A 26,304-nucleotide genomic window follows, 5' to 3' on the forward strand; every position below is an offset into this window, starting at 1 on the left:
TCAGACCTTCTCCTGGAAAAGATAACCTGCACTGTGGCAGAGGATTTGCAAAGGCCTCTGAACACCAGCTCCACCTAGATTGGGCTTTTCAGCTTATGGAAACACATATACAACACCAGTTTTCATGCTTGTTTTCTCTTTTGGATTAGAACATTTGTTCTGGGGACAGCCAAATATCTTGTGCAGTGTTTCCCAACCTTGTGCCTCCAGCTGTTTTTGGACTACAATTCCCATCATCCCTTGTCACTGGTCTTGCTAGTCAGGGATGATGGGAGTTGTAGTTCAAAACAGCTGGAGGCACAAGGTTGGGAAACACTGATCTAGTGTACCAATTTACATGACTAGAGTCACATGGATTTCTACCACCAGTTGAACACAGTTTTTCTTTTTGGTAATGCATCTTGGCACAGCTGCATCTGACTCTTGGCAGGGTTTTTGTACAGCAATCATAGTCAGCCATAAGTGTCATCAAACCAGCCATCTTCAAATTATTATGTAAAATATTATCCATCTAATTTACAAGTAGGTGTAACCAGGCATATTAACTTGTTAATGATTCTAAGGCTGCAAGCCTCCAACTGTTTTTGTTGGAGCAATTTTGTTGAGTAATTGAACAGGTTTACTCCAGAGTAACTTGTTGGAGGCTACAGGCAAAAAAAAAAAATCTGCTTTACCTACAGCAACAAACAAACTGTGAAAGTCAAATAAAGGAGATCCTAAATTATCCCAACGGAGGAATGATTCTCATAAAAGTGATTTTTAGCTGCCGTTAAGAATGCAAAGTTAATTAACGCAAGGCGTTGGGATATATCTGGAGGACAATAATGCTTTAATAGAAACATTAATGTGTATCTTTTAGAAATAAATTGAGGACATATTGAAATATAGGAGGATGGAAACAGTAAACAGAAAAATAAGGAAAATGTCAAAGTAGCACATGGCTTCATTGGTTGCATTCATGCATTCTAAGCTTCTATTGTCATTACATCTCTTAATCCATGGATGATTCAAGAGTATAAATGGAGTTTCCATATTATACTCCTGGAGCTTACTAGGTGCCATTTTGACATGACACAGTGCAGCACTACATGGTTGGCCCTAAACATTAACCTCACCACTCATTCTCACTGTCTTCTCTTACCCAGAAGATTAATTACAAGTTATAAGACAGATAAATAAATGTAAGATACATAAGTTTTTTCTCATTTGTTTGTTATACTGAGGAAGGTGCAAGGCTCATTGTTAAACCTGGAGAAAGTGGTGAAGGGTTTGAGAAAAGAGGATGAGCTTAAGCAGACCATTAATGTATTTTACCTCTCTCAATAGCATTTTCCAACTCAATTTCCCCTAACTCAGGAATAGGAGAAGAGATTAAAAACAACAACAACAACCTGGATAGAAGAAATGGAAGGAGATTTTCAGAGGAGAACAGCAAGCATGGGAAGAATTATGTGTCCGACTTTTTGGTTTTTCCTTTACAAATACCTCCTACGTTTGCATTACCTTGGCAAACTCAGTACCTTGTACAGCAGTCCCACAAAATTTACATGCATTTACATGTGTGTTGCAAGAAAAAAATCAAATAAATAACAATAAAAAGGGCACAGGCATCCAGGAAAAATGACTTCGGCAATCCTGCCCACCATTGCATTGAAAGTGTTTTAACTGTACACGATTTTGGCTTTAGGTGCAATCCACAGAATGCAACCCCTGCGAAAATTGGGGGCTTACTATAGTTCAATCTCCTCCCCAATACTATTTCTGCTTGCTCGGGTTTTATACAAAATACCTTTTACATAGGCATTTTTACCCACTGCGTAAGAACTACTTCGCTAGCCTCTCTTTCCCCCCTCCAGTCAGCTTACTGCTCCATACCTCCCATAGGTGAAGCAGTGAGAGAAATCCCATGTGTATGATACAAATGAGCCACCATTGAACAGAAATTTTAGGGACCTGGAGATCAAGGGAACCCATGGAGAGGTCAGGCCTCATTGTACCACAGGTGTTATCCTCAGTGCCAACCATAGAAAGGCGCAGTTACACATTACCTCAGATCCTTGTTCTCCTCCATCTTCAGGACTTCAGGAAACAATGATTCATCACAGGAAATCTGCAAGGCCTATTGGCTCATATGTACCTTCTTCCATTCACCAGCAAGCACAGTTCTAGTCTGCTCTCTGTGTGAGAATTTTTCCACATGTGAATCCAGTCAGGGTAATATCTCTCCTAGTGCTCATTGCATACAGTGCAGTGGCTGTTCTTGTCCCACCACTGTGTCATTATAGGCTCATGTGCATACTTAATTAAAACAGTGGTGCCAGCTGCTCAGCTAACCACCATCAGCATCTATAAGTGTCATTGATTGCTTCAAGCCTGCTTATTTTTATTATGACTCTTCCCTTATAGCTAGCTCATGAAGGAGACAATGCCTCTGTTCACTTGCTTCCGAATGTTCTTGCAGCAGGAAAGCTCAGCTTGCAGAGATGAAACAGAAATGCTGAGTTCTTTCAGGTGCTGTAAGAGTCTTTGTTGTTTTGCTGTAAATGACTAAACACAGCTGTCCATCTGCAAAACCAGTATACTCAACTGAGCTCACATGCATGCAATTAATATTTGAAAGGTGGTTTCCTATCTTCATATTATTCTGAAGCAGAAGCAATTTAGAATTTACCTATTTCTGAGTGAATGCAACAGAGCTAAAAAAGAAAGAAAGCAGCAATATATCTGCCTTATTTTTCAAAGAAACTGGACAGCTGCAAAGCATTTGACACCTTGCCCCCCTTTCGTTAAATTTATTAATGCCCGCATAATGTGTGCTGCATTAAGCCTCTAAATTAATGTGTAAAATCTCTTGCACCTTGAGAATAAATTCATTTGCAGAGGCCTGGGATTCTGACATTATTGGGGTTTGATACATGGATATTTCTGCTTCCTATAAACTCGGTTTTGAAGGACTCTCCATTTTGAATGGCCTCATAAATATATATTGAATTTAATCTTCTCAGATGTAAAACCCATTTTCCAGTTGTTTAGGTGGTTTGGGGGCTGGTTAGGAGAAACAGAATCTGGAAGTATTTTTGTTGTATGGAGCTAATTAGTTCATAAATCAACATGTCTAAGTACGGTGGAGATTACCCTCAAGCCAGCACTGAGTGAATTGCCGCACACATAACTGCACTTTTAAAGACCTTTTACCTATCTCTAATGTCCCCATCTTCTCAGACTATTAACTTTTCTGTAGCAATTTAGCTAAGTACTTAGTGGTAACTCAGCAGGTTTTTATGCCACTTCCTGTCTGGGGGACTTTTGGGGGGGGGGTTTACCTTCCCTCTCCTTCTTTCTGTTTACCTCATTAATGCTCCACACACCTCAAAAGTAATTTTTGAAGTTCATAACCAGGCACACCGCATTCGGTGTGGAACTGAATGTACACAACACTTGATGAATTGTTGTGATTACTTGTAATAGACCTCTGAAGGGTGACCAGAATGAAGTAACAACTGGGATCTCATACTGTTCCCAGCTGTGAGGGAATGTTAGCACCTGTGGTGTTTCTCGCCCCTGTCTGCCTGACCAGCTGCACCTGGCAATATTCCTGCATGTTCACACTTATTAAAAACACAGAAACCCTATTCTCCTCCTTTGCATTTGGCTAGCTGCTTCAAAGTAACTTTAGGGAGCCCTCAGGAGTTTCCTATCAGCCCTTTCCTCCAAACATAGGCACAAGGGCCTCCATGATTTTCCTCAGCCATATTCTCCCATGTAAACTAAGAGAGGGACAGTCTTGGGGTTCTTCAAGCCCATTGATATTTCCTCCCTCACACAAGTACCCGAGCTGCCAATTTCCTCTGAGGTGCATGAAGGGAAGAACTTTGCAAAAGCCCTTGGTGGAATTGACTTCACACAGGAGAAGTTTAGAGGACATTGGCCTGGGTGCGACTTGGGCAGGAGGCAGCACAGTTTGTTTGTGGCCCTTCAGCCCTTGCTTAGTGTTGTCATTTTAAATTAGTTGCCCACAAAGTCTTGGCAGTTTTACAATGCTATACAAAGTGAGTTTGCAAGTACAGTGGTACCTCTGGTTATGTACTTAATTCGTCCTGGATGTCTGTTCTTAACCTGAAACTGTTCTTAACCGGAAGCACCACTTTAGCTAATGGGGGCCTCCTGCTGCCACTGCGCTGCCGCTGCACGATTTCTGTTCTCATCCTGAAGTAAAGTTCTTAACCCGAGGTACTATTTCTGGGTTAGCGGAGTCTGTAACCTGAAGCGTATGTAACCTGAGGTACCACTGTACGGGTGGGTGGGGGGTAAAGTATGTGTGCCCAAGTGAAGACCTCTGTGGGCAGATGTGTGCCCACTGGTGACCCCCTGCTTCAGAGGCATCTTGCAAGAGCTTTTGCACCCTGCAGAACTGCTGAAAGGGAAAGTGGCAACCCTACATGCCTACAAAAACACACCTCTCAGGCGCTGTTACACAGCATATTTCTTTAAGCATGTTTTCAGAAACAGGTCTTGTATATATGCATGGCTATGGAAATGGAGGGTAGAGAGCTTCTGCTAGTCATTTTAAGCAATACTGAGCTAGGTTAGTCAAGAATCTGACACTTTATAAGGAAACTTCTTGTAGTAGGAAGGTAGAGGCAGCCCAAGAAGTTTTGATGGCCAAGGCAGAATAGTCCAACTTGCCACTTCCCCATGGTGGTAAAAGTATCATTGCAATAACAAAATAATTGTCAATTTGCTGTTCTTTAGTAGTTACCGTTCACTAACCACCTAAAAGCCACTTCATCCCACTTAATAGTAGGACCAGGCCAGGTAACTGGTTCAATCCTCTCTTGTTCCCTCAGCCCTACTTCAAGTCACCAATTCCAGGTGAGAACTCAGTAACTGAACTGTAACTGCAGCCCATTTGAATGGGCTTCGAGTCAGAAGGGGGGGGGGACAGTTCTACGTGGGGAAGTGACAAAAATAACCCCAGAAGGCTTGCCTTCCCAGTGCCATTTCTTCCTCCTGCATTTCTACTTTTGTCGTGCATTATTGCAGAATAGAAATTATCTTCTTTCAAACGTTCCCACAGCTACAGCACTGCTGGTGACAAATGTCTTAATTTCAAAAGCAAGGGCAGCATAGTGGATACCGTTTCAATCCAGAGGGAGAATGAAGTTCTCCAAATCAAGCTGTTTGCACCTGCAGTTTGCTTGTTTGTTTGCCTGCCGCCGCCGCAGTTGCTGCCGTCCGCTGCATCACCACAACCGTCTTAATCTACATAAGCATTTTGTACTGAGCTATCTTAACTGGCATGATTTTTTTTCTGATAAAAAGCACTGCCCTCCACCCCACCCACCCTCAGAACAATTATTTATGACACTATTGTGAGATAACTAGGCAACCAACAGGGAAATACACTTGCTTTCTAACAAATACCAAATGTATTGTTAACTGTGCTGTTTCTCTCCATTCTTGGTTCGAAGTGAGCGTGAGAGCAGGCCAGTAGACTGAGCACTAGGCTGGTTTCTAAGTCCATTGGTAGCAGATTCAATGAAATCTTTCTATTTCTTAGCCTTCAGCTGCAATCCTACATAAGCCTACTTCTGGCACAATTACATCTTACTAAACATGCCTAAGATTGACCTGCATATTCCACACAGCAACAAATTGCTTTAGGAGTCAGCTAGGCACAGATGAACTGAGCTAGGCTCAGTGGTCTAAACCACTGAGCCTCTTGGGCTTGCCGATCAGAAGGTCAGCAGTTTGAATCCCCGCTATGGGGTGTGCTCCTGTTGCTCGGTCCCATCTCCTGCCAACCTAGCAGTTCGAAAGCAGGTCAAAAAAGTGCAGGTAGATAAATAGGTACCACTCTGGCGGGAAGATAAACGGTGTTTCCATGCGCTGCTCTGGTTTCGATGTTCTGTTGCACCAGAAGCGGTTTAGTCATGCTGGCCACGTGACCTGAAAAAACTGTCTGCGGACAAACGCCGACTCCCTTGGCCTATAAAGCCGCAACCGAGTCGTCCGTGACTGGACCTAACTGTCAGGGGTCCTTTACTTTTTTGTCACAGGTGAAGCCCCAGTTTAAGAGTTACCTGAGCCACTATCTGAGGCAAGCCAGTATTATCTCAGTCTGTCATATGCAGGTAGTAGTAACACAAACCTTCCTTGAAGGGCCATTGTGATAATGCATGAAATAAATTATTTGCAATGGGTTGGCTCTAGAGAAACTGGTGAAAGAGGATAAACAGGTGGTTTTCCTGTCCCATCCTCTCCCCCATAGGTCAGGGGACACCAGTGAACGTGGTGTCATGTGGCATAGGGTGTGTGTGAAGGGGAACAGAAGGGTAACTGAAAGTCAAGCTGACACACCCTCCACGAGCAACATAAATGAAGGAGGTGCTTAATTTTTAAAGGCTCGGGATTGCTAGAGTATCATTTCCTCTGATTTAGAATCCTTGACCCAGCTTTATCTGTCTAGATGATGTTTGTGATTCCTCAAGGAATACCCATTTTTTAACTTCGCAGATTATACCAACAAAACATGTAGGCCACCAAGGAGCTTATTGGGACCATGGTGTAATTACAGGTATCTAGTTGCCTCCTTTTGATTATTAAATATGTTAGAAAACAGGTCGCTTTGGGAACCTGATGACCGCTCCTTATTCCCTTATGCAGTAACTGTAGCGTGCAGAGTGGATCTAAACAAAATGTCAACCACTTCAGTTATAGTTCTCTGAAGCGACTTACCCCTTTCGGTTCTCTCTTTTGAGTGAACAGTGTTGTACTTTGCTTCCTCTCAAGTGATTTTTCTCGGTTTTGGTGTCCTATCTTTTTTGTGTAAACCACTTTCACTGTCAAGCGCTATATATTTTATAAAAAAAGAAATATTTTAAAAGCTCGTTTTTGAAACTTAAAGGAAGGAATGAAACTAAAAGATGGCTGAGAGACACACAGTTCTGCTTTCTGTAATAATATGAACAAACTCTCTGCATATGTGACACTGTCCATAAGAAGTTCTCTCACTGTTACGAAAACAACTCTAGGAATGCTTGATTTCCCAACAATTCCTTCCTCCTGTACCTTTAACAGTAGCCTGGGGCTGGAAGTAGACAATCATAAAAAGAGAAGTTCATACAAAAGCCCTCATGTCTTTGCCATGACCCTCCTGTGCCAATGCATCTACTTACCAGGAAACCAGAGGTTTATTGTTAAGGAGGAAGGGGGCTGTATGCACAGAGTGCTCCCTCCAAAAAATAGGCCAATCAGGAGCGAAGGAGCCTTATGCATTTGCAGGGTACTGGCAGCATGACCAGCAGCTCCATTGGTGTGGGAGGCATGGGCAGAAGGCATATTCCTGTCAACCACTTCACACATTCATTCAATGTACGAAATACCTCCCCAAGGTTGCCACTAAAAATGACAAAGCCCTGCTGAGTCCCGCACTCCTTCTGTCTCCATAGTCTAGTTACGGGAATGATTGATATGACCGTGTGATATGGTGATGGTTTCTTTGCTTTCATGCCAGGCTGGAGGATGAGAGAAGTGTGCATGGCATGATTTCACACATTTCCATAGCTGGGGTAACAAAGCACAGGGTTGCCATTTTCAGCATCAGCCTTGCATGTGGTGTCATGACTAGGTCCGTGCACTTTCTCTGTAAGGAAGAGCTTTGCCAGACTGGCATGTATACATTTAGCAGCTTTTTTAAAGCAAAGGAGCAAGGTAAAATAGAAATGGAGAAACAGAAAGAGAGAGAGCCCCCCCACCCCCGCACCTCTCTATCTGTAAAGAAAGGGGAAAGGCACTGGGCAAAAAAGTGATATAATTGCAATATCATTGACCCATAAATCATAATAAAGTGAGGCCTTTGACTGAACACGACTTTCCATTCACTACAGAATGAAAGATAAACAGAAAAAGGGGGGGGGGAGGAGCAAGAAAACAATGACATTTCAAGCTCTCGCTCAAACACATTACCAAACTTTTTTTTTCCCCTTTCAGGCCCGATTCGTCACATTTCAGCCATTTAAATGAACTCAATGTGAGTCAAATGTATAGCTGAAAGGATAAAACATTTGAGTATGTAATCTGTTTAACTGAGCCTCAGTACTTAAGATTGTATTGCTGTGGAAGAGAAAGAAGAGACTTTAATTTTCTCTAATTTGTCATGCTTTTCAGTAGCATTTGAATGGTTGCCGCAAGAAGGCCCTCACTGTGGCTTTTTTTTTTTTTTTTTACTGTGCTCAGTTAGCTTTATCTTGTTCAAGTTGGGTGGAGGGTAGCCAGGTGTCCCAGTTTATGCAGTCAGTCCTCTATGTGAAGGGCTGTCTGAGGGCAGTCCTCTGTATGAAGGTGCCCTCTGTTTGAAGGGCTGCCTGTCCAGTCCAGTCTAAGCCCTGTTTAGAGATAAAGAACTGTAAGAAGGGAGAGCATGGTGTTTTAAGAGGTCTATCAACAGAGAGCACCCGGACAGCAGACTGAAAAGGCACACAGGCCAGCTGTGTCTTCCCCACTGTGGTGATGTGCACCATATTTCTATTTAAATTATAGCAATTGTTTCAAAATTTGCATCAATGCATATGAAATTAGTGTGCAATTTTATGCAAATCCAAGCCCTCTTTTATGTGACGCACAAGCAGCCACTACACCAGCGTTGATCGTTACTTATTTAATAAACTGCACATGCCGTTTGTTTGTATAAATAAAACCCTCAGCCTCATCAGCTCAGCTCTACCTCACTGTATGTTCAAGGTCACATCCACAGCATACACTTAATGCACTTGGCTTCTGCTAAAGGATCCTGGAAACTGTAGTTTATGCCTCACAGATCTGCAAAACCCTTAATAAAATACAGCTCCAAACTTCTTTGGGTGAAGCCGCTTGCTTGCTTGCTTTAAAGGTATGATGTTGATGCCATGGGAACAGAATATACAGAGAGGATAATGCATTGGTTTGTTTTTACACCCAACCAAGGGTGAACAAATACCTGAAATGACAGGAATGAAGTGTCAAGACACAGTACTTTTTTACATTAAAAAAAACCCCACTCTGTCCCTCTAACTAAACTTTTAATAAGGGTGGCCCTCCCCTGCTAAATTTAGGGATGCCAGATTACAACCTGAGGATGGTAACGTGAGGCAGAGGATGTTCTGTTGCTTCACTTGTAAGTACGCCTTTATTCGTGAGCAGACTATTCCACATGAAAGGGCCTAAGTCCAGGTAAAGGAAATTGTTTTTGAGCTCTTTAGCAGGTACAGTATGTCTCACTCCCTTTCTCCATTCAGTTTGCTTTTAAATGCACTGATGCAAGAAGAAGCCCCAGGTTGCTGCAGCTGCTCACACAAGTTCCGTTTTTTTCATGGCTCTTCCATACCCTCCAACATTCCTAAGATGTTCCAAGAACATTCCAAGCGCCGGTGCATCCTCCTTCTCCCTGAGCTTGGCAGCAACAGGGAGAAATAGGGACATTCAGGGATGGCTTTCGTAATTTCGAGACTGTCCCTGAAAAAATCAGGACACATGCTCTTCCCCCACCCCCTCCAACGGAAGTCAGGCAAATGTGGAGTTTTGCTTACCATTAAAGTGGATAGATAAAAGGAGTTGAATTTCTGTTTGTTGACATGACAGTTAAAGGCTACAGGAGCCTTGCCATCTTTGTTTGTGCTCATTTTTCCATTTTAGCTCACATGGACTGCAAGGGCACAAAAGTCATGCATCTGCAAAGTAGCAGAGAAGCACTCAGCAGACATTCAACAAGCACATCTCTTGCATTTCAGGCCTTCTCATGATCTCAAGTTTAGCTACACTGGATTGCCTCTAGTCCTATATAGTACTAGGTTCTCACCCCAATGCCATTTTTACCTGGAAATGATTCCCCATTTATCTCAACAGTACTGCCCCTAGCACCACTGACATGTGAGCTTACAACTGTAGCTATAAGTGATGCCAACCATGTAAGCTCAGGTATCTGACTGAGTTCAGCTGGACTACTCCTAATAAGCATGTTTTAGGATTATAACCATAAGCGACTGTCCTATTCCTTTTATTGTTGCAGAAAAGGCAATACATGAGAAATTGTAGTTTTCCCAAGCACAGTGCTGCAATCATTGCAGGAGATGTACTAGGTGGATCCCTGTCCCCCTCACTAATGCCAAACTGGTAAAGGTCCAATTGTCTTTTCACCACTGGACAGGATAACCCAACATTCAGATAGCTAAAAGTGTCCTATTTTATTAAACCACTGAGTTGTTTAACTGAGGCATGATTCTGAATCATAGAATTTTAAAATACAGTAATAGATTTTTTTAAACAAACAAACAAAAAAGCTGGCAAATTAATTACTACTCCCTTTCCTTTGAGCAGAGTGATGCTTCAACCATTTGCTCTTGCTCAGGTAAGGCTGACATCTTGTGGTCACCAGGAACATTTCAGTCTATTAACCAAACATCTGTATGCCCCCTCAGATACAAGCAAGCATGCTAATGACTGCATTATCATTTAAACAAAACACAAAACAGTCTGGAGCAATGTAAGATGCAATTATTTCACCTAATTAGATCTGGTGCTAGTTTCAGTCCTGGATGCTGATGAGACAAGCTGAAGCATAATTGGAAAGATTAAAATGCAGCTATCGGTAATCTGGCTGTTTGGTTAACTAGATTATTTCTTGCAAGGTTTGGAGAATCCTAAAGTGAAAACTATTTTGGGAAGGAGGGGAGGGGGTCAAAACAAAAGAAGCATATACTATGTTTGCACTGTGAGTAAATGCAAAAAGGTTGTTATTTTTTAGGCAGGAATTTTGGCAGGTACAGTTTGACTTTGACATGCTGCAAGGGATGGAAAAGTTGAACCAGCTGAGATTCATTATTCTCCAGATCAATCAAAGATATATCTATGCCAGATATTTAAACTAGCTTATTATTATTTATTTCAAAATATCTACCCACACACCTACAGCATTTCCCCTAGTGACATGCAGTTAAAAACATTCTGTACAGCTGATGGAATCCAGTTGCTTTCCTTGCAGGTCCCCCGGCAGCTTCTGATTTTGCAGATGCCTCTGCCAACAAAAAAGGAGGGGAGCCAATTTTTGCCCCAGTGACAAATTTTAAAAAATCATATTCAGGTAGTTGGGGGATTCTCTGGAGCAGGGTGGAAGATGGTGTGAAGTTCTGCTGAGTGATGAACAAACCAGCAAAAATTGCTTCCCTGCCTCATCCACTAGTGGAGGCACTCACTTGATTAGAAGCCCATCCAGCGGCACAATGGGAATTGATTGACATCTACCCAATACAATCAATAAGATGTGCTGCAGCTTGGGTGTTAGGAGTCCCGGGATGGTTCCTAGGTCTTGTGTGATGCTACTGGAACAGTATATGTAACAGTGGAATGCACATGACCCCTTCATGTTCCTGATTATTTGAGAAAGTGATGTGGTTGAATTGGGCTTTCTTTAACTTCTTAAGAAGACATCTGAGTTAGGCTGAGCCCAATTACAAATGATGGTCTGCCCACTACTAGACTGCTTGGTAGAGCCTGTGTGTTTGAATGTTTCCGTGTTGCATATAAGGTATGCACAAGTTTGGGGGGTCAGCTTATGGGTGGCACAAATCCACACAGCAATTATTCCCCATAAGTTACAGCGGGGACGGCAGTGTTGCAATGGGGATGCTACTTTTGTATTTCTTGTTTCACAATAAATGTAATAATGAGTGCTATAGTTCAAAGAAGACATAATGAGAAAGGGAAAAGGAAAGGGAATTAGGGTTGGATGGAAGAACATTTTGCCAGTTACTAGTTTGATCTGGAAAACGTTTAAGAGAATTAAGAGTGTAAGATGTTTAAGGCACAAGCAGTGGGAAGTGGAAGAGGGAAAGTTAAAAGCATCTGTGTACATTACAGGGCTATTCAGTCCAGTCCACAGAACACCCAAAATGCCTATAAAATCCTTGGCAATCCAGTATTTCTTTGGCTCGTTTTAGTGGCCATTATAAACCCACACATCAAAACAATTCTTGGTTAATATGGTAGGCAAAATTTGAGTGCAGGGGAAGGACGATTGCAGACAAATGATATCAACTTTGGGCTACAATTAGTACTTCATTGCTCTTTAAACTGCCCAAACGTTAGCACATGCGAATTCTGACAGTTTGACAAAGATGTATGTGTAGCCTTGCCAATGCCATGCAGGCAAATGTCACTTATGTCGTTATTAGAAATCGCCCTTAAGCTAACATCGTATGTCTTTTTGACAAGATGAATGGTTGGCTTCTGACAATGAATAATTTTCATTTATACTGAAAGAAAATGTTATAAGGCTTCTTCAGTTAAAGAAATGTATATATGGGATTGCAGATTATTAATTAAGAATGTTATGCATGTTTTCAGATATGGAGGTTATCTCTTTGTGGTCTTCCAGAAGATGATGACAAAATGAGTATGCTTATAACCATATTATATTTACTCAAATTTAATGCTCACCTTTTTTTGGCCAAATTACATTGCGAAAATTAAGGTGTGCATTAGATTCGACGGCACATTTACATTTGCCAGCAAGTGCTTTTTTGTGTTTGTTTGTTTTTTGTTTCAAGCTTCTGAAAACTGAGGAGCGTATTAGATTCAATGGTGCATTAGACTTGAGTAAATATGGGTATACTGTATTGCTGGATAAATGCTTATTATCCTCTGACTCAAGTATTTGTTGTGTTTATAAGTACTATCTGAAGCACAAGCTTAAGAGTTAACACCTGCCCTGCAATTATTCTTTATCATTTAAGTGACCTAAGAAGACGAAGAAGAAGAGTTTGGATTTGATATCCCGCTTTATCACTACCCGAAGGAGTCTCAAATTGGCTAACATTCTCCTTTCCCTTCCTCCCCCGCAACAAACACTCTGTGAGGTGAGTGGGGCTGAAAGACTTCAGAGAAGTGTGACTAGCCCAAGGTCACCCAGCAGATGCATGTGGAGGAGCGGAGACGTGAACCTGGTTCCCCAGATTACGAGACTACCGCTCTTAACCACACTGGCTCTAAGTCTGTTCATTTAGCACACTTGTGATAAATAAGGAGCTTAGGACAGTATCCATAGGTCATTTTATCCTTATAAAGAAAATAGGCTCACAGAAAGCTATATCCAACGCTCAATAGCCATGGCATCAAGGTAGTGACTTGCATCTTTGAATGTGCCACCGATGGAACGGTGATATAATCTCACATCACCTCAAATCCAGCACTTTTAAATGAATTCAGTTAACACATTTAGCTGCAAGTTATGCATTGTTGAATAATGAAGTGGTAAGAGATCTCATCCACCACCAAAGAGAACCATGGATGATGGGGATTTCTTCAAGTCCAATACTCTGTATCCTACATCACACTGGCTCTCATTGCCCTTTATTGGTTACATCTCATAATGGGCAGAGATAGTGCATGTGTATATATAACACATACAGCCATAGACATGCATACATGTACAAAGCAAGAGACAATAGGATTATAATAAACTCCTAAATGCCTTCCAGTCATTTCAATTTGTCATTGGGCAAGGACTCAGAGGATCCAGTCTATGGGTTGGAACACTGGCACAAGTGCAAACACTCAGCTCTGAACAATCCCACAAGTGCTGCAATTCCCAGTGTGTTTTTTTCTTCTGTTATGGGTCATGCATTTATCTCAAAATATTCCTACCATACAATGCATGCATGAATGGATGGACGGACAAGTGTAATTTGATATGTGTTCATTTCTCAAGAAAAGATACAAAATGTGTCCTCCGTTATGCACTCTCATCCTACCAGAACTCAGAGCCAGTCAATCACATCTGACTGGTAGCAGATTCAAGACAGTTAAACACATTGTTTAACTTATAAAGCTTATACAGAGTCATGGAGGACAGGTCTAATGGTTATTGGTCATGATAAGGTGGAACTTCCATGTTCAAAAGCAGTATTACTTTGAATACCAAGTGCTGGTGACAAACCATGGGCAACTACTAGTGGTGGTATCTGGCCCCCTATGGTTTGAAAAAGGATGCCGCTACCATAGACAGCGTGCTCTGGCGTGCTCTGGTCCATGGGGTCACGAAGAGTCGGACACGACTAAATGACTAAACAACAACCATAGATAGATCTTGGTCTAATCCTGCAGGGTTGGGTTTATTATTATTATTAAATATTTTATTGATTTACAAAAGTGTGTGCAGTGTCTCTCGTCCCCCCCCCCATGTAACATTTTTAAATTATGGGATTATATGGCGTATTTGGTTGGCAATGTAATATGCTTCTATGTTGGGGATTCCCCATCCTCCTTCTGAGGTGGGGAGGTGCAGGAATTTGGGGCTTATTCTTGGTTTTTTGTGTGACTGTAGTTTTCTCTGCCATCTGCAGAGTTGGGTTTGGGGAATCCAGATTAGGAGGGTTTGGAATAGGTAGGTTAGTTTTGGGAGGGTGATCAATTTGATCATGACTATTTTGTCTGAGAGAGTGAGTGAAATTCATGTCTGAGAGAGAGAGTGAAATTCATGTTGTTCCATCTCTGTAGGTTTTTGTTTATTTGTCGCCACAGGGGCTTGTAGTTGTGGAGGTATAATTTATTGAGGTTTCTGGTTATTTGCACCCCTAGGTATCTGAACTTGGTGTGGCAATACTGCAGGGTTGTTCTCATGTTTTCTTGACTCTGTGATAATTTGCTAATATTTTCTGGCTTCCAAAATGAGCAATTTCAACATCATCATCATCATTATGAAAGGAAGATGAGAGTGTTCCCCATCAGTTAAGCCTTAAAAAGAAAAGAAAAAAGACGACTGTATTTCAGAACTGTGTTTTGCAGGGACATAAAAGAAGGCTTTTAAAAGCCCAGGGAATGATTCCTAGGGTCAGAAGATCTTTTCAGATTTGAACTTGTGTGTCAAAAGAATGGAGTTATGAAAGAGAGAGAGATATTTAGCACAAGGTATCTTGTTTAGGATCTTACTGATGTGGCAAATCAAGAAATTAACGGATGAAAGGTATGGCTAAGCAATTAATAGTAGTATAAGAAAAATATTCCATTAATTCACAGTGATGACATAGATCAGCAGTTTTCAAACATTTTGCTTTCAAAAGAATTTCTTTCTGCATTAGCTTGTTCAGCACAGCACCCCAGCTGTGTTGCAGAGGATTCTGGGTCTTGTTCTGTGGTGTATACTCAGCTCTTGTGAGGCCCTGTTTGGCCCACTTGAACACACCAAACAGTCCTTAAAAATCAAAGAACTGGGCAATTAATAGTGGTGGGCAACACTGATTTTCAGAGAAGCTTATCTGCCATTGTTGATGAACCCTTGATGCAGTTTCTGGTGGAACCTCTGACCTGGATCCACAGAAGGAAATGTTAAATAAGGAGCAGGTATACCGGTAATTAGAGAGTAGCCAAAATATCACTGAGGTATCACTTCAGCTTGAATTTGGCAGAGGCACAGTGCAAAATGCCCCCTTAAAGTCCTCCCCAAAATTATTTTGCTTTTGTTTATTCTGTCATTGTTCATAGCTACAAAAATTGCCTCTTTCTCACAGCCTCAATGCACTGAGCAGGAAAGTAAGGGAACTTTTCCCAATTGCCCAAGCAATTGTGCTCACTAACCTCTGGTCTTTGAAAATACATATAACAAACAATCCCCACCTCCAACAAACATCCTTTGCATATACTGTACATTGTAAATAACAGTCAAACGTTAAGCAGGTTTGTGTAACAGCTTAGAGTTGATTACATCAGTTAGGTGTCTTCTACGCTCCACCTTAATAGATTGTCTCAGAGTGAATGGTGGGTACCTGGTATTTAAGGGGACAATGTCCTTTCCAGTGTGCTGAATAAACCTGTGCAATGTCATGTCAAAATCGCTTTCAGGCTTTTGTGTCCCTGATTGCTCTAAGACTCTTTGTTAGTTTCCCCTTAAGGGCTATATTCCATAGACTATCACAGGCATAGGCAAACTCAGCCCTCCAGATGTTTTGGGACTACAATTCCCATAATCCCTGACCACTGGTCCTGTTAGCTAGGGATGATGGGAGTTGTAGTCCCAAAACATCTGGAGGGCCGTGTTTGCCTATGCCTGGGTCTATCCCATCATGCCTCTACAATTAAGTTAGTAGCCATTTTCCAATATTGTGTTAGTATATTTCTTAGCTGCAGAATTGCAAAAAGTATTGTTTTTATCCTACTTCTCTGTTATAAAAACACACAAAGCTGCTTACAGAGATTAACATAGTGAAAAAATAAACAATAAAAACTAAAAATGCACAATGCCAATGATAAGACCAAAGCATTTAAGAACAGCAGATTATAAGTAAAGAACACTGACTTCTTCCTTTTCTCTTCCCACCTACCCCAGTTGGACCAACAAATAAATGACGAAAGGAGAGCTCAATTCTGCAGCCCATGGAAAGAGCTGTGAAGCTGGAATTGATGTTTCAGCTGAGCTCTGATGGCCTCATATATAAATATAACTGAACCTTACAAAACAATGCATAATCAAGTGTTCAATATGTTTCTGGAAAGATATGAGACACATTAGGAATAATAAGGAACCTTTACAAAATAGCAAGCCAAACCTCTGTGATATAACCAGTCATAAGATCTGAGTCATTAAACAAGAAATTAACCAGTTTATTAATATATTCACATATTTACACAATATTACAAATTAAAGTACTGCCCCAGCTCCCTGAGTGAGAGCAAGGTCAGGCAGAGAGGCAAAAAGAAAATGCATTGCTGAAAGAAGGGGGGGAAACCAGTGGCTCTGGCATATTAAATCTTTGGTATTTGAAATATAATACAATGCAGCATTTAATTTATTCAACACAGGGCATTACAAACAACAACACAACAAGCACAGTCCTGTCCAGAGTTCTGTAGGTGCACACACAGAGCTTCAGAATGACTCAGCTCCTACATTCGCTATCCTGGAAAGAGAAGAGAAAGCCCGGCAGTGCAAAAGGTTTCGTGTTGGATTGCAAAGTCACAATCCAGAGACTCTGTTCAACCCTTAAGAGATATGCAGCAGTAAAAGAAGATGGAGCCTTGGTCCACCCTTACCCTCTCCTCCCCACAGCTGTGAAACAAAGAGAAGTCGCTCCTTGTTCTAACGGGCAGGTGGAGAGAGCGATTTATGGAACAAATGGATGAGCAAGGTGTTTATCTGCTGTTGAAAACTGACCACTTCAGTTGCACATACTAAGCTGTTTCTCTTCTCTTGCTGAAGTTAATGCAGAAGCTCTTTCACAAGTGGAAATCCCCTGCCCCTAAAGAACTGCTGGGCCGAGGTGCATGAATAGGAGGGAAGTATTTAGATATGACATGACTTCACTGAGTTCCATTAAGCCCCTGAGTTGCAAAAATTAGCAAACAGCAACTTTAGGTTACCTAAACTATTAATCAAAATCTTTTCTTGAAAAGATACATTTCTTAATCTTTACCTTAAGCTGATTCTCCCTCTACAAGACAGATAAACACTGATGACACTGCACAATACGTTTCACAGACCTAGAGACAAAACCATATCCCATTAAAAGTCAGCAATAGCTTTTGGTAAAGCAATTTTGCCCATTTAGAGATCAAGTCCACTAGACAAAACTAGTTAGTACAGGGAAAAAAGCACCAGGGGAGCATTCCTAATCTAACATTTAAGATCAGGTCATTTTATAAAATACATTTCTGCAATCTTTTACAAATGCTGCAGCTGGTTCCACCAAAATAATGTATTCAATAAAATCAAAGCTGACATCATTTTGAACTTCTGTATGCTACAGGTATACAAAGAGATATCCTCTTTGCTTGATGACAAGCTCCTTAATGGGGGCAGATTGGAGAGGCCTTGCAAATTCTGGATCAATTGGCAACTAGAGGCAAGTGAGCATTAGGAATGGCAAGGGGGAGAGAGGGACAGAATGGGCTGTGTGCACCAAGTTGGGATGGTCTCTAGGCACAATACACAACCTTGTGAGATGAAACAAAGATCTCCAAGGCTTCTGCTAATTTCATGGGTAAGGACACTCAGGCAAAACATCAACCAGAGTTTTTTGGTTTTCACTTCTGTTTGCAGCTTCTCACAAGTAGGGAACCCATGGTGGAAGTATGCTCTGACCTTCAGGAGCAACTTCTTAGTGAAAGAGGTGCAGGTATAGGAAATTTGGGTCCTCAATCAGTTCAGGAAGCACCAGGTCCTTTGGATCCCACCCTATATATTTGCCATACAATTTGCTTGAATATTTTCCTCGTTAAGTGTTGTGTGTGGTATCATTCTCTACTGTTCTAACTCTTGGGATCTGGGCCTTAGGAATTACTTGCTCTCCTATACAGTTCTGCACTTCTGCTCTCTGCCTGACAAAACTGAGGGATGGAACATGAAGGTGAGAACCCTCAGAGATCTGATTGTTAGTGTCCTAGAAATTGCAAGGAGCTTATTAATTTGTCCCAAATATTGCAGTTTACTTTTATAGTGAAAAAAATCTGAGTCCACCCCAATAATGAAAGCCAGTGAATGAGGAAATTACCATTTGTCTCAGAAATAAAGCACAGTTCATCTTGGGGAGGGGTGTGGGAGAGAAGGAGGAAATATCTCTCACAAATTGCTTTCTGTAATAATATCACCTTCTTTAAGTACACAGCACAACTTTTTATATTATTACTGGTCCCACTGAGACAAGTAAGGCAACTGGAGAGAGAGGGATCTTGCATATTAGCAGAGCTTTCAGTAATGGCCAAGGTAGAATATCAAACCATGCCCAAAGATTTATCTATAAAACCATAACATCTCCTAGGTACATAGAATTTTGCAAAATATATGGGCGTATGCATTTTAAAATCATTGTTCTGTATGGGATATTTTGTGCTAGGAATCTGTAACCTTAAATACTATGGAATCCCTTTTTCTAACACAACTGTATGGTAACCCACCAAACACTTCCTGAAGTTTGCTGTTTCATAAAACTTTGTTTAAAAAAAAAGGAAAAAGGAAAGGACACAGACAAGCCAGTTAAAATGACCCATCGAATTAAAGACTGAACTCCTTTGTATTTTTCCTCCCCAGAATTATATGCAGAGCTGTGTTGAATTTAGCTTAGTCCCCATAAAGTGTGTTTAGAGACTGAATCCTTGATGGCTATGCAGTCATTGGCAAGGTTAATTGCTGCTGCTGGATATTTCAAGACAAATAATATTGACCACATGACTACTGGAATGCTAAAACTCCCCCCCCCCCTGCTCCTCCTGGAAGCTATGATAGGCAACAATAAAGCAAGCCTTCATCTCCTAATGCCATCAGAGATGTTAGCTAACAGGAAAAGAAAAAAGAAACGAAGGTTAGTAAATAGATACCCATACTTAGTATTCAATGTGTACAGCAGGATGGAATGAAAAGAAGCATTTTTTTAAAAGTCTGTTTTGAAGTGATTTTTCAGGAAGGTGAAGTTAGAGTTTTGAACTGGTCCCCAGTGGTGATGGGCAGGCAGTTTGCTTCTTTGCACAGATCTGAGTGAGATATTAATCTGTCAACACAAACTTCTTCAGTAATCCCAGTGTTAAGACTGGAGGGTTTTAACAGACAGGAGCGCTGCATTTCAAATACTTAACAAGACGAATAATGCTTTGCAGATGGCTGAAATTCACAGTCCCTGAAGTTTATGATCGAGAGTACCAGCTAGGACTCCAAATCATTCATCCTCTTCTACGTACGTTGAGGGAAACCAACCCACCTAAAGGGAACATCAGGAAAGAAAAGGCACAACATATTAAATTGATATTCCTTTGGCACAGGATAATTTTCTTTAGAAACCACCTGTTCAAATTAGGTATGATTCACAACAGTGAGAAAGGGGATGAAAAGGGTGCAACAAACTAATTTTTGTGGCAAAGCATTCAACGTCTCTCTGGATAAAGATATCAAGTTAATGACCCAAAGCGTGCAAAAAATAAAAATATGATCAGAAATAGGGCTGACTGCCAACATTAGATTTAGCAATTCAAGAACTTTTGGCATTCAGCTGAGACAGGAATACAATCACGCCAAGCACAGACTCACTACTCAGCAAATGAGGCAGCAGACCTGCTTGTACCACTTCAAGCAGCAAGTGGGCACTCATATGACTGTGTGTGTGTGTGTACACCCTCTACACAGAAAACTGAGGGTTAAATTACACTCACTGCATAGTCAATAAGGACAGTGAATGTACTCAAGACATTGAACACTACTCAAGCAAACAAAACAGTGGCTGAAGCATCTGTCTTGCTCCTAAGACAAGCATGGGACTGGAGGCATCTGCTATTAACTGCATTGGCTTTGCACTGTCTTTGAGAAGTGTTTCACATGCTCACATACAGTTTCCCATGCTTTCATCATGCCTAGAATTGATTTCCACAATGTGCTTTATGGGGGGACTGTCCTGAAAGACAACTCAAATGCTTAAGCTGGAATTGCAATCAGCAACACTTGATATTGGTTTGCTTCCAGACTAAATTTAAAGTGCCAGTGCTTACTTTTATGCCATTTGTGGCCTGGGGCTCACACATCTTTTGAGACAGCCTCTTCCTGGACAAGCCCTGCTGCAGCTGAGTTCTGCAGTTTGGAACCACTTCCAGGTGCCTTTACCTCTGGCTCAGGAATGAACTCACCAGTGAGGTAGAGCTGCTCCTGGTCTCCCATAGAAATGTTTTGAAAGCTATATTGCTGCTGCTTATGCCATTTTAATTTGCCGATTGTTGAGCACTATTCATTTTAAGTATTTTATTTTCTAGTTTGGTTAAAGACCCTAACAGTGCAACCTTGGGCATCTCCGCTTAGAGTAAGCCCTGCTGAATACAAAGGGACTCAAGGAATAGCATACAGTGGTACCTCAGGCTACATACGCTTCAGGTTACAGACTCCGCTAACCCAGAAATAGTGCTTCAGGTTAAGAACTTTGCTTCAGGATGAGAACAGAAATCGGGCTTCGGTGGCGCGGCAGCAGCAGGAGGCCCCATTAGCTAAGGTGGTGCTTCAGGTTAAGAACAGTTTCAGGTTAAGTACGGATCTCCGGAACAAATTAAGTACTTAACCTGAGGTACCACTGTATTTCAGCTCAAACCTCAGGAAGTTAGGATAAAAAATAGTTCAAATAAACAGAACAAAATTAAAGAAGCATTTGCTAACATTCTTCAAAGCATGGAATATACAAAAAGTATGCTGTCAAAAAAATAAACCTACCCTTCCATTTACTTCACCTCTCCACCAGCCATTGGCACTAATCTTGGTGTAAATTTTGACCACATCTCCTTTGACCAGGGACAGTTCTCGCATGTCTCGTGCACAGAAGTCATAGCGAGCAATAGCTATACCAAGAACCTTGGGACTCAGCACTGCTTGGGAACACAGGAAGGCAACATAATTAGAAATTCACTAACTGCGTAGCTGTTGAATTATTTCAGCACGGCATACAATTGTAGTACAAGTGCAAGCAAATGTATTTTTAAACACAAAAATGCAAGCTGACCATATGAAAAAGTGCAAAAGAAGTCCATTCAGTGTGATGTTTTCTTGACTAGACTTTTCTCTTTGTTTGTTTGTTTGTTTGTTTTAAACAAAGCCAAAACAGAAACCCAGAAAAAGTAGGGGAAATCATCCTAAATGGGTCATAGGTATTATTCTACACACACCCTGAGGCTTTTGCATGTGAAATGTTGGGAGACCCTCCCGAGTAACATGAAGGGTTGCAAAAAGAAAGAAAAAAATCAGCACCTTTGCACACACACGTCCACACACAATCAGACATACACAAATTGCTCATATATGGGGCTCATTGGATGTTGGTCATTCTGTTGAAATAAACGGAACATATTTCTAAGGACCTCTGCTTAGGTTCAGGATGGTATAAGTAATTAGACAATCCCAACCTATTTTTTTTTTTTAAAAATCACTTCACTTAGCAGTACAGCAGTATAACCTCAGAGAAAAAGCCTTAGAATTTAAAAAACGTTTCCGCTATGAATTTGTGTTGCTGTTTCTATCTTGAGTCATTCCCCCCATTCCTCGTCCTGCGATTCTAAGCCTAATTATTCTAGGCACACTTTCCTGATAATAAGACCCCATGGAACTTATTTCTGAGTAAATATGCATGAGAATGCACTGTAAGAAACAAAGGGCATGGGCCAGTCAAATTTGTTTTATCTTTTTGTAAACTGCTTTTAAGCTTTTTAAAACAAAAAACAATCAAGTGCTGTCATGTATTATCTTGCTGAGATTCCTGCATTGCAAGGATAATCCTCGGGATCCCTTCCAATTCTATAATTCTATTATTCTATGTATAAATTTAAATAAATAATAAATGGCTTTTAAATTCCCCTCTTTCCCTCCTCCCCCCCCATACACAAATACACAGCTATGTGGAGTATTATCACAAATGAGCACCTCCTTCACACACGGGCTGGTGTGCATATATCAGTGGGGCATTAATGATCACAAGCAATCAGCCAGAATCTTAAAAAGGACGTAAATCACACATCATCTAGGTAGCATGTTATCTAGTCTAGTGGCAGACATTCGACCAGGCAAGGCAGAAGGAGAGAAGGAGCTGCAGGGCCCTACTGTTTGGTCAGCTGAAACACTGGCAGGTTCTGCCTCCTCCTCCTCTTTATGAACTGTTTCCATTCCAGCTGTTCCCTACAAGAACTATTTATCGGTAACTAAAGGTAAAGGTAAAGGGACCCCTGACCATTAGGTCCAGTCGTGGCCGACTCTGGGGTTGCGGCGCTCATCTCGCTTTATTGGCCGAGGGAGCTGGCATACAGCTTCCGGGTCATGTGGCCAGCATGACTAAGCCACTTCTGGCGAACCAGAGCAGCGTATGGAAACACCGTTTACCTTCCCACTGGAGCGGTACCTATTTATCTACTTGCACTTGACGTGCTTTCGAACTGCTAGGTTGGCAGGAGCACGGATGAGCAACGGGAGCTCACCCCGTTGGGGGAATCGAACCGCCGACCTTCTGATTGGCAAGCCTTACGTTCTGTGGTTTAACCCACAGCGCCACCCATGTCACTTACAGCTGTTCCTTACAAAAACTATTTACCGGTAACTAGCTGATTCAATTTGCTTTCCTCCCTGCATCCCTCCCCAACCTTTTCTTCCTTTTGTATAACGTCTCTTAGATTGCAAGCCTGAGCACAAGGACTGCCTTACTACTTGTACAGAATCATTGTAGAGTTGGAAGGGGCCGCAATGGTCACCTAGTCCAACCTCCTGCAATGCAGGAAAAAAAATTGCCCAACTTGGAGCTCGAACCCACGACCCAGAGATTAAGAGTCTCATGCTCTAGCAACTGAGCTGGAAGTAGAGGGGATGTTACTTCACTCTGGAAACCCTGTTTTTGTTGTTCTTGAAGGGCAGGGTAAGATGCTTGAGATAAGTAATTAGATGACAAAACTGACCATTGTTGTGCTCATATTCAGGAATGAAGCCATGCAGAAGATTAAAAAAAAAACATGCAAGGGACCAGGAATTGGACTGAATAGTGCTATCAAGTCAATAAGAATTATTTGCAGCATTATGAAGAGTTTGGATTTTATATCCTGCTTTATCACTACCCTAAGGAGTTTCAAAGCAGCTAACAATCTCCTTTTCTCTTCCTCCCCCACAACAAACACTCTGTGAGCTGAGTGAGGCTGAGAGACTTCAGAGAAGTGTGACTAGCCCAAGGTCACCCAGCAGCTGCATGTGGAGGAGCAGGGAAGCGAACCCGGTTCACCAGATTATGAGTCCACTGCTCTTAGCCACTACACCATGCTGGCTCTCAAGTGCTAGCAACCTAAGTCTGGAAACAGCAGGGGGGGGGAATACATTATAAAACATGCACAACCAAATCAGTCCAGTTAAAAATTATCAGAAAATCAAAAAGTTTTAAGCAGCTAATATATATATATATTCTGATTTTTTTAAAAAAATCCTTCCTTAACAAGAAGAAATCAGTGGGTAGAGCTAAGAGGAAGGGCATGCCATAATCTGCATTTCCTTACTTTAAAAATATCATTGGCACAATGTCCAAGCAGTTCAAGAAATGATGGGGTGTGGTTCCAAAGTAATGGCTGCTGATCCTAAGGTGGAGAAAGAGAGACAGAGAGAGGCAAAGCCACTCCCTTCAAGCTAGTCTTAGAAGTCAAGCAAAGTGACTTCATGATCATTCCAACTAGAGCAATGAAGACAGAAAGAAATTTCTCAGATCACTGCAAAAAAATGATTCTTGGGTGCAAAGGCACAATCATTATCACAGCAAATTGAGGAGGGGTGGTGGTGGTTACATTTATTGAACCCAAATTATTTCATCATAGGGGGGCAAAGCACTGCCACCACCCAGCCACCACCCCAACAAAACAAAAAGGCCATTGCAGACAGAAGAACTGGCTTTCCCCAATTTAAAACCACAAGAGTTATATATAAAATGGCATCCAAAGGAGAAAAATATATAGACAGCTATGATGAAGATCACCATTTGCGTTCCAAAATTGCTGCACATGCTTTTGTGTCATAGTTTATTGTGGACTCATGTGGTACCAAAAGGCAATATTTTACACACTGCGGCAGTTTTCCCATCACAGTAATAGATACTGTACTTTGGGGGGAAATAATAACTGTACACACTTCAGTGACCAAAATTGAAATGCCTGATATAAAATCGCAGCCTGAAAATAAATTATGCCCTATTTTTGTCACTATAGTACCTAATGCACAATCCCTTTAAGCAGCCAGTATTATAAATATAAGACCACATCAATACTTTGGGAAGAAAAGGAAGAGGGAGGGAATAAGAGAATCTGCCATTTGATTACCGCTTACATTTCCAATATGTAAACATTGTCCACTACTGTCCAGAAACCAACACTTTTGCCAAAGTTGTCAAATGCTGTAATTTTTCCCTTAAATCACTTAAGGAGATGTCAACTATGACAGGAGGAAACCTGCAACCATGAGAACGCACAGAGGCTAAATAAGGAGGATTTTAAGTAAGGGATTGCTCACATCAAGCAAGATTTTGTGACAGATGTTCCACTAAGCCAGGATTTCATTTGAAATTCTGCTTCCAGGAATGTTTTAAGAAGCCTACAAACAGGTCATGAAGACACCAGTCCTTCCTTGTTACTTGTATCCCCTTGGAGGTACACCAGGTCTACAAACAGAGGCTCCATTTAGCCATTGTGGTTGTCAGTAACCTCCAGAAAAAAATGTCTAATCTTCTTTTAGCCACTGTGTCTACAACAGTTAGCCAACCAGAAGCCCCAAGAAGATTTGCAAAGCAGAGGAGCTAACAGAGTTGCTGACTGCCATGCATCCTACTTGCCTCAAGTTTGTGGAAGTTTCTTTCCCACCCATCCTTTTGCTACTAAGACTACATTTGTCAGCCTCCATCTCCTGGCCCACCAAACCATCTCATCAGGAATGGGGCACCTATGGACTTCCAGATGTTGTTGGATTCCCAACTCCCATCAGCCCCAGCCAGTATGTCTAATGGTCAAGGTCTGCAGCAGTTGTTGTCCAGCAACATCTGGTGGTCCAGAGGTTCTGTTTCCAGGTTATATTTGAATCAATTCCTCATATTTTTAACCTACCAGATTGGCAGTCCTAGGTATGGATAGTTATATCCTGTATTTCTAATAAAATATGCACGCTCTGACTATGGAAGGTCTCTTTTAGCTATAATGTGATGATTTTTACTCTATGTAGGACCTTTTTTTACTGATATCGCACACAACACACAAACACATTTTAGGACTGGGTGAGCTGTAAATATAGATATATAACAGCAGAGGTCACATCCGTAAAGCTCTGTCTGCTCTTAAAAGAAAAAAGAAACTTGGCCCTTTGTGGCATCTTAAAAAATTCTAAATGCCTCTTGACATACAATAAAAGTTTGAAAGAGAATAAGAAACACAATACAAATGCATAGAAAATAAAAACAGATGGATAGTGTGCATGCAAAACTCTAATGAAGGTTGTTGTTTTTTTAGACTGAAGTATTCTACCAAAGAATGCTGTTGCATTAAGCTCTGACTTAGGGATGGGACGAATATTTTGATTCACAAAAGCATTGTTTTCAAATTTTGAGACTATGTCCAGATAGAATATGGTAATTTGAGATGTTCAACAGCTATTTATAGTATCATCATGATCATACATCTTGGGCTGAGTTCAGCCACAGCTGTGTAGAACTGCAAATTCTGAATGCATATTATTATTCCAGGATCAGCCTTGATGGCCTTTCAACATTCTCAAAAATGTATGGCAATCACCTATTTGAGAGCAGCACCTGTGTTTGGTTA

At 41.3% G+C, this 26,304-nt stretch overlaps 1 protein-coding gene and 1 long non-coding RNA gene across 6 annotated transcripts in view; both read right to left on the minus strand.

Moving 5' to 3' along the window:
• Window positions 1-8,710: 8,710 nt before the first annotated feature.
• LOC310847762 lies at window positions 8,711-10,930 on the minus strand. The gene is made up of 3 exons (XR_014566003.1): window positions 10,540-10,930; window positions 9,567-9,707; window positions 8,711-8,977 (listed from the first exon to the last, which is right to left on the minus strand). It is a non-coding gene; the product is annotated as an uncharacterized lncRNA (long non-coding RNA).
• A 5,675-nt stretch (window positions 10,931-16,605) lies between these two features.
• The window catches only part of VAV3 (vav guanine nucleotide exchange factor 3), a 212,923-nt gene continuing 203,224 nt past the window's right edge, over window positions 16,606-26,304 (minus strand). For 3 of the 5 annotated variants that reach the window (XM_083745820.1, XM_083745819.1, XM_083745817.1), the window contains 2 exons: window positions 21,203-21,354; window positions 16,606-19,715 (listed from right to left, as the gene is read on the minus strand). In XM_083745820.1, the coding sequence (XP_083601946.1) occupies window positions 19,674-19,715; window positions 21,203-21,354 (194 nt within the window). In that variant the 3' untranslated portion in view covers window positions 16,606-19,673. Of the gene's footprint in view, window positions 19,716-21,202; window positions 21,358-26,304 lie in introns of all 5 variants that reach the window. The other 2 variants (XR_014565993.1, XM_083745818.1) reach the window with 2 other exon arrangements.

The sequence above is a fragment of the Podarcis gaigeae genome (genome assembly GCF_964106915.1).
Source record: "Podarcis gaigeae genome assembly, chromosome: 6".
Lineage (NCBI taxonomy): Eukaryota > Metazoa > Chordata > Lepidosauria > Squamata > Lacertidae > Podarcis > Podarcis gaigeae.